Source organism: Pungitius pungitius, chromosome 21 (genome assembly GCF_949316345.1).
Source record: "Pungitius pungitius chromosome 21, fPunPun2.1, whole genome shotgun sequence".
Taxonomy (NCBI): Eukaryota; Metazoa; Chordata; class Actinopteri; order Perciformes; family Gasterosteidae; genus Pungitius; species Pungitius pungitius.
Window position 1 is genome coordinate 675,961 of NC_084920.1, and position 8,209 is coordinate 684,169.

Consider the following 8,209-nt stretch of genomic DNA (forward strand, 5'->3'; position numbering starts at 1 on the left):
TGTCATTTACACATAGACTGCATCTGATTGGTTGACGTCACTGTTTCTTTTGACAGGAGGAAATCGCCTCCAGAGTGACGTAAGAAAGAGGCGCAGCTTGTTTTTAGGGTTCTTTACTTGACATAAAACATCTGTAATGTAAGGTCGTTAGACTATACATTTAGGATGGATATGTCTTGATGTATTTCATACGTGAGTATGCTAAATGTTTCATTAGAACAGTTTCTTGTGTGTGTGTTTTGCAGTCGATATCTGCTGTGTTGCTGTAGCTTTGCTAGTTCTTCGTTAGCCGCGGGGACGCAAACAAGCGTCCGATTTCTGTCCGTTAATGCGAGCATACACCGCTTTTCCTCCGGTTTCCCGGTAACGGCAGAACGAGGAAGCGAAACCGGTGCTTCTTCAATTCAAGCGAACATCTCCACAGCATACTGAGATGTAAGCTTCGCCATCGTAACACACAACGTTAGCAGGTTAGCGTTGATTCATGCTAGCTAGCCGTAGCTCTTCGTGGTAACAGCCGTTAGCTAAGCTAAGCTAACAGTTTCCTCAGCTAACGCTAGCTGTCCCTAGACTGATGGTGAGGCTGTCAACACGGATACTGGGAGGCGCAGCGTCGCCCCGTTGTGTGTGTGTGGGGGGGGGGGGGGTAATGTTACATAGCAAAGAGTAGTTGAGCTACTTTTAAATATAGTGCTTCGTCGTGTTTATCATCTGAATGAAGGAACCCATCAGTATTCCCCTTTCAGCTGAGGCCAGCATTCGGGAGACGCCTTCTCGCCCGGACGTGCTCCAGATGAGGCACGCTGCAAGTATGCAGCCCGTTCATAGAAGAGATGCTGCCGTCTGGCACCAAACAAGAAGCCTCCTCTACAAGAATCTGCTCATCAAATGGAGGACCAAGCAGCAGAGCCTTCAGGTGCGTGCTCTGGACCTGTTGAGGCTGGAGGTTCTACTGTCAGGTTGCGGTGTTTGACGTTTGTAACCCGCTCTGCACAGTAAGCCTGGAAGGAACTACACGTGTGTGCAGGTCATTTATAAATGATTGATGAAGAGAACCGAAACCCTGATGTTTCTCTTGTTATGTTACTGGCCTTTATGCAAACACCTTTTTATTTGAACACAGCTGTCGGTTACTTTGAATTCTGCCGAAGGTTTTACTCCTTCTGCTTAACAGGGGAGAGATGTTTGTTTAGCCAGTTGTGTGCCATCTTGGATTCCTTTTGTCAAGGCTACCACGGTCCATATTATGTCTGGATCTCTGAGTGAGCTCCAGATAAACCTCAGCAAGACAAATACCACTTTGAATGTGCTGATGTGTCGCGCTGCTCCAGTGCAATGGAAGTGGAATCAGATCTTCTGCCTCCCGTTCTACTCCATGCATTTTTCATTTGCTCTGATGCATTTTTAATGTCATGTTTAATGTATCTTCCGGGAAGCGGCGCTGAGAAGCTGCAGTGTTATTAAAAAGAAAAACTTTAATGGATGTTCAAACAACTGAAGCTAGAAAAGAGCCTCAGTTGATATAATGCGAATAACAGTGTTTCCAAAATGAGGTTTTGATCCAGTCGCAGGTTTTGTCTGTGGAACAGATCAACCCAAAGCTCTTTAAAAGGCAGACAAGCTCTGGACAAGCCAGCGGCTCCTATTGTTTAAATGTCCTGTGCTGCTGAATGTTGATGACGGATTGGAAGTGAAAGAAGAATTTGTATTTGCTGGACACAAATGATGATGATAATGATGATGATGATGGAGGTATTCTTCTCCCCTGTTGACGAGGTGTCGGACTGCTAGTGGTCTTCTCATCAGCTGATTGTTTTATGCGTCTGCCTTCACAGGAACTCGTCCTACCTCTGCTCCTCTTGGGCCTCCTGATACTCATCAGCACCCAGAATCCTCACGTTTACTATGGAAGCATCAGCACCGTGGAGCTGGAGCAGCACGAGCTCTTCTTCAAAGGCCTGGGCTACACTCCGATCAGCAACGTCACCAGCCACATTATGGAAGAGGTGGCCCAGGAGTTGCGTAAGTGTGGATGTGTATCAGGTGGATGAGTGACTGAGGAAAGGGAAGAACCACAAGGTCACTTGTGTTTTCAGACCTGCAGGATCGTCTGGAGATGTTTGCCAGTGAGGAGGACCTTGAGAACGCCAGCCTGTATGAGCCCTCCAGCTACGTCGGGGTGGTGTTCACGGACAGCTCGGCCACGTCGTACAAGCTACGCTTCCCGTACATCGAGCTGCCTTTACATAGCGACTACACAGAATCTATTGGTATAGTCACTTCTCCTCCTCTATTCAAATATAGAACCGTTCCATTTTTTGGAGAGAAAAAAAATCAGCTGCAGCTGGAAATCTTCACAACCCCTCACTTTTTCCAGGTTTTGTAGCTTTTATTTAAAAAGGGTTTTCTTGTGCCAGCACTGTTACGCGTTGAGAAGAAAGTAGTTATGTTATGACTTCAGGTAAAATAAGACTGTTGCACCAGGATAAATTTTCTGAGAGATACAAAAAATGTTTGACTGTTTATTTTTACTCCGTACAAAGTAGATATAATGTGTGTTTATATGACTATAACCTGGCAGTGTAGTCCTTCTCACAGCAGGAGGCAGTGGTGCCTCTTGTGGTCAAAGTGAGCATTACAACAACAAACATAAAATAATCCCGACAAATTGATATTTTCACCTACTTTAACGATAAGAAATAACTTCATGATTGAAAGCAAGTAAGGTTATTCCTTCCCAGAGTTCTAATAAGATCATCTCCATATTCCTCATGTTGTGGTCACTGTGCTTGTTCTCCTCCAGGCAACTGTTTCACCAGCTTGTTGAACTGCAAAGCAGCGAACTACTGGTACTCTGGCTTCATCCGCCTCCAGTCCCTGATCGACGCAGCCATCATCCAGGTGAGGCCAGAGATCAGCACATCGTTCTTCAGCAGGAACCCACCGGAGCTTCAGTAGAATAGAGAGAAATGATGATGACGAAGGTCATTATTAGTGCCGTTGCTACTGTGATGAAGAGCTGTTGTTCCATCTGAGCAGATGCAGACGAAGCGCACCGTGTGGAGCGAGATGGACCTGAAGGTGGTCATGATGGGTCAGCCAGGCTCCGTTGAGGTGCAGAAGTTCCCCCACGCCCTCATCTCCATCTACCTGGTCCTGGCCTTCACACCCTTTGTCACCTTCCTCATCGTCAATGTGGCAGCTGAGAAGGAGCATCGCCTCAAAGACACCATGACCATGATGGGTCTCTACGACACCTCCTTCTGGTGAGGAAGAGGAGGGCTCAGTCGCTGTAGTCTCTTGCTGTTGTGCGTTCGATGCTTAACGCTTTGTGGCCCCACAGGTTGTCGTGGGGCCTCCTGTATGCGGCTCTGGTCACTGCCATGTCCTTCCTGATGGCCATCATCGCTACGTACACCGCCCTGTTCCCCAACAGTAACTTCCTGGTTGTCTTTGTCCTCATCTTCCTCTATGGAATATCATCGGTGAGTGGAGCTGATGTCGGGTCTGATAACGTTTATGGTCACTCAGACGCATGTTTATCTTTTATTGAGTCGACCAGACATCCAAATGGAGACTCCTTCAGAAAGTCTTGAAACAAAATCCCCAATTTCTTTCTTCAAAATGAACCTTGGCCTCGTCAGTGTTTCCTCTCGTTGGTGCAACCAGCAGCAAAAATATGAACTAAATAGAAACTATAACAGTTGGCCATTGGACTTAACAATGCTCTTATTATTTAACTACGACTGGATACAATAAAACAAATAGCTCCTTCAAGCTGTTCTGGAATGACAGAAGATGTATCTTCTCATCTCTCTCCACAGATCTTTTTCTCCTTCATGCTGACTCCGTTGTTTAAGAAGCCCAAGTTTGCCAGCACGGTGGGCTCCATGCTGACGGTGGTGTTCGGCTGCCTGTCCCTGTTCACCGTGCTGATAAAGGACTTCCCGCAGCCACTGGTCTGGTTTTTCTGCCTCCTCTCCCCCAGCGCCTTCTCCATCGGGATCGCCCAGGTGACGCACTGCCTTCACGTGGTCACCTCCCTGTTTGCGCCTGGATTGAACCGGGCATTAATGTAGTTTAACACTGGCTTGTTGGGGTTGTTCCCCTCCCATGATGCTTTGCCTTTTGGATTGGTACCATCCACAAGGAGTGATGCAGTTGGTGAAATGGAACTATTCCTCCGTCAGGTGGTGTACCTGGAGGCCCAGGGAGACGGTGCTGTGTTTTCCTCTCTGGCCAACGGTCCTCATCCTCTTTACGTGCCCCTGCTCATGCTGGTTGTGGACTGCGTCCTCTACCTTCTGTTGGCTATCTACCTGGACCAGGTGCTGCCCGGTAAGTGCACACTGTGTTCTTCAACGTGAGTCACAACTAAATGCATCCGTTTCCACGTGGGACCACTTTATTATCTTCACCTATCATTGTCTCAGGGATATTAAATCTCTCATTTTGTCTGGAATACAGGTGAGTTCAGAAAGAGGAGGTCCTTGGTTTACTTCCTGAAGCCATCCTATTGGTCCAAACATAGAAAGCGCTACGTTGAAGTGAGCTCCGTGTACGACGCCGAGGGGAAAGGAGCAACCGGCGGAGCCGAGTCCGTGGAGCCGGTTTCTGCCGAGTTCAGAGGGAAAGAGGCCATCAGGTAAAGATCTTCAATCTGGATCTCAGCCTGTTAAACCGTCCAATGAAATGTTTTTAAAGTCAATATTTCATAATGTGAATATCTGAATAGTAAATGTCCATTCAGAGGATGATACCAAAGCCTGAGGAGCCACCTGGAGGCTTCTGGCTCAGTCAGAAATGAAGCGGGGGGGACCAGCCGGAGACCTGAGAGCTGACACTGCTTCTTGTATTTGTTTGCTCCTCCCCTGGCAGGATCAACAACATCCAGAAAGTTTACAAGGAGAAAGATAACGTGGTGGAGGCTCTGAGAGGTGAGACCTGAACACTTCCAAAGGCTTCTGCTGTCACAGTATCAGTCAGTAAGGTTCTTCATTTCTCTTCCTTTACAACCCTGCCCCAGGTTTGACCTTTGACATCTACGAGGGCCAGATCACGGCCCTGCTGGGGCACAGCGGGGCTGGAAAGTCCACTCTCATGAACATCCTGTGTGGCATCTGCTCCCCCACTGGCGGCTCGGCCACCATCTACGGCTCCCCCGTGGCAGAGATGGCGGACGGCTCGGACATGAAGCAGCTGGTGGGCATTTGTCCCCAGTTCAACATCATCTTTGACGTGCTCACTGTGGAGGAACACCTCAGGATATTTGCAGCCGTCAAAGGGATCCTCCCATCGGACATCGAGGCCGAGGTACCATCACCGTCTAACAGATCGGTCTCCTTCTGCTTCTCTAAGAATATTTAGATGCAGTGTAAGCACGAGGGAGACTGACAGTCTTTTTTTACAGGTAAGCAAAGTGCTGAAGGACCTGGACTTGGAGAAGATCAAGTCGGCTCAGGCCAAAAACCTGAGCGGAGGCCAGAAGAGGAAACTGTCTGTGGGCATCGCCATCCTCGGAGACCCAAAGGTAGGCGCAGGACGTCCTTTTTACTATTGATGGGTGATTGAGTGGTTGTGTGCTGGCCGGGTATGACGTCATCATCCTGAGCAGTTGGTGCCGTGTGCTTCCCTGGCAGATCCTTCTGTTGGACGAGCCCACAGCGGGCATGGACCCCTGCTCCAGGCACCAGGTGTGGTCGCTGCTCAAGAGCAGCCGGGCCGGCCGAGTCATCGTCCTCAGCACGCACTACATGGACGAGGCGGACATCCTGGCTGGTATGAACACGCCCTGAAACTCCTCAATGAAGACTTTGCTTCTTTAAAGCCGCCCTGTACATTTGCTGCACGTCGTGTTTAAGTGTAAAGAAACTTCTTACTCTTTATCTTTGTTATTCTTGTCAGCATCTGAGATCAAACGGATTCTTTATACGGTTTTCTGTCTGGTGCAGATCGTAAAGCTGTGATCTCTCAGGGAATGCTGCGATGCGTCGGCTCTTCTATGTACCTCAAGGTCAAGTGTGGCGTTGGATATCATCTCAGGCAAGTATCTGGATCTCTAAAGGCCTTCGTGGCCCATCAGTCGCACTTTTAAATGTATGTTGTGTTTTTCACTTAATGAGGCTTTGTAGATGTGTTCTATAAGACATCTTCTGTTTGTCCCACGCAGGATGTCGATCAGTCAGGGATGTGGAGCTGAAAACATCTGTTCACTGGTCACCCAGCATGTTCCCAAGGCGACGGTATCCCGACAACACGAGGCCGAGCTCACCTTCACTCTGCCTTTTGAGAGCATGGACACGTTTTCAGGTCAGATGTTTCATATTATCAGAGGGAAACTAACGATGGAGGCTTCAACTAATGTACAGATTATTTTTAAGGGTCTTAAATATGTTTTGTTGCTGTTGTTCATTTACTTAGTTTCATCTGCTTTCTTACTGATCCAGTCACCTGTGACTCAGCAGTTTGAATCCCCTTTTCTTCTTCTAGGTTTGTTCTCAGAGCTCGAAGATAAACCCGATCTGGGAATTATCAACTACGGGGTTTCCATGACAACGCTGGAGGATGTTTTTCTTCGCTTGGAGGCAGAGGCTGAAGTGGACCAAGCCGGTGAGTGTTGTGGCCAAAACTTCTTCTTCTTCACCCGGCTGTGAGGGCCGTGCGGCTGATGGTTGGTGCGCCCGCTCGTCTGCAGACTACAGCGTGTTCAGCCGGGAGCCGGCGGCGGAGGAGGAGAGCGACGGCGCCTCCGTGGACGACCAGGACCAGCGGCTGCTGGCCTTCTCAGACGGCAAGTCGGACGTGGTGTCGGGTCACGCGCTGTGGCGCCAGCAGTTCAGCGCTGTGGCCTGGCTGCACATGCTCAACATGCACAGGGAGAGGAAGGCCTTCATCTACACGTGAGTGGTGCAGCTGCAGCTCACCGATCCTCCTTTAGATCCGCGTGTTACGTAGAGTTGAGCCTCCCTTCTCCTGCAGCCTGGCCCTGTTCCTGCTGTTCGTCTCCGCCGTGCTGGTCCTATCTCTGGTCTCGGGAAACCTCCAGATTCATTCCCCCGAACGGGAGTTTCTGCCCATTTACCTCCTCAAAAGCAACCAGGTGCAGCGGAGATACGCCACCAGCCTCCTGGTGCAGAACTCCTCAGGTGAGTCTGATGAGTTCAGGTTCTTCCATGCTGTGATGAGATACTGTACAAGTCCAATGACCATCTATAAGAATGATGTCACTGATGTGGACCCTCTCGGTTCCTTCTGCTCTCGCTCCATTCGGCCGCCATCTTGCACGTGCGTTAGTTGTGTCGTCGTTCTTGTTTCTACAGAATCTGATATTTCCGACTTAATACGCAACCTGCAGTCTCAGAACATCAAAGTGGAGATGATGACGCACAGCGACTACATGGCCGCCGCTCCCCACAGCGCCGCCATCAACGTGACAGGATCCAGCAAGGTCACTTTATTATTGGACATACTCACCTTTTTGAAACCAGGTATTTGATGAGACTGCAGAGGAAGGACCAGCAGTGGGATGGTCTCTCCTGCCGGTGGACGTGGTGGTGATGTTCCATGACGGCTTCTCTTCTCTCAACAGGGATTCAAATACAGCGTCGCGTTCAACAGCACCACGGTCCACTCGCTGCCGATGGCTGTCAACGTGCTGAGCAACGCTCTCCTCAGAGGCCTGAACGGCACCGGCCGGATCCGAACCTGGACCAAACCCTTTTATTATGTGAGTATTGAGGAGGCGGACGACACCGGTCTTCTCCATCCAGTCGGCCTCAGTCACTTAACGAATGTTCTCCCCCCGCGACGTCCACCAGCAAATCCCAGATGCTACGTCCTACGCGCTGGTGTACATAGAGGCCATCATACTGGGAATGCTGGCTGCTGGAATGCCGGCGTATTTCGCAATGGGCCACACTCGAGACCGAGAGGTAAGCGTGTCAAAGACAGTGAATCCTTCACCATGCTGAATATCAAAGAAACAATGTCTGTGTACAACGTGTGGCGCATTCATCAACATCTACTGGTTTCCTTTTCTCAGATCAAGTGTCGCTCCACCCTTCGTATCTCGGGTCTGGTTCCGTCAGCCTACTGGTGCGGCCAGGCAGCGGTGGACATCCCCTTCTACTACCTCATCCTGTCCAGCATGACCATTGTCCTCTTCTCCTTCCACACCGGCAGCCTGCTCACCTCCAGCAACCTCACCTCT

The 8,209-nt window shown here is 49.7% G+C and overlaps 1 protein-coding gene across 1 annotated transcript; it reads left to right on the forward strand.

The window, feature by feature from the left end:
• Window positions 1-63: 63 nt before the first annotated feature.
• abca5 (ATP-binding cassette, sub-family A (ABC1), member 5) lies at window positions 64-8,206 on the forward strand (the record flags this gene model as incomplete). Its single annotated transcript, XM_062560220.1, has 23 exons — window positions 64-192; window positions 747-916; window positions 1,836-2,022; window positions 2,097-2,270; window positions 2,804-2,901; window positions 3,040-3,266; window positions 3,344-3,485; window positions 3,825-4,013; window positions 4,191-4,338; window positions 4,468-4,645; window positions 4,879-4,937; window positions 5,027-5,313; window positions 5,411-5,530; window positions 5,640-5,778; window positions 5,952-6,042; window positions 6,170-6,309; window positions 6,490-6,609; window positions 6,695-6,899; window positions 6,979-7,145; window positions 7,320-7,447; window positions 7,589-7,726; window positions 7,818-7,931; window positions 8,042-8,206. Coding segments are annotated over exons 1-23 (3,399 nt in total), but the record flags the coding sequence as incomplete, so codon positions are not given.
• Window positions 8,207-8,209: the final 3 nt, after the last annotated feature.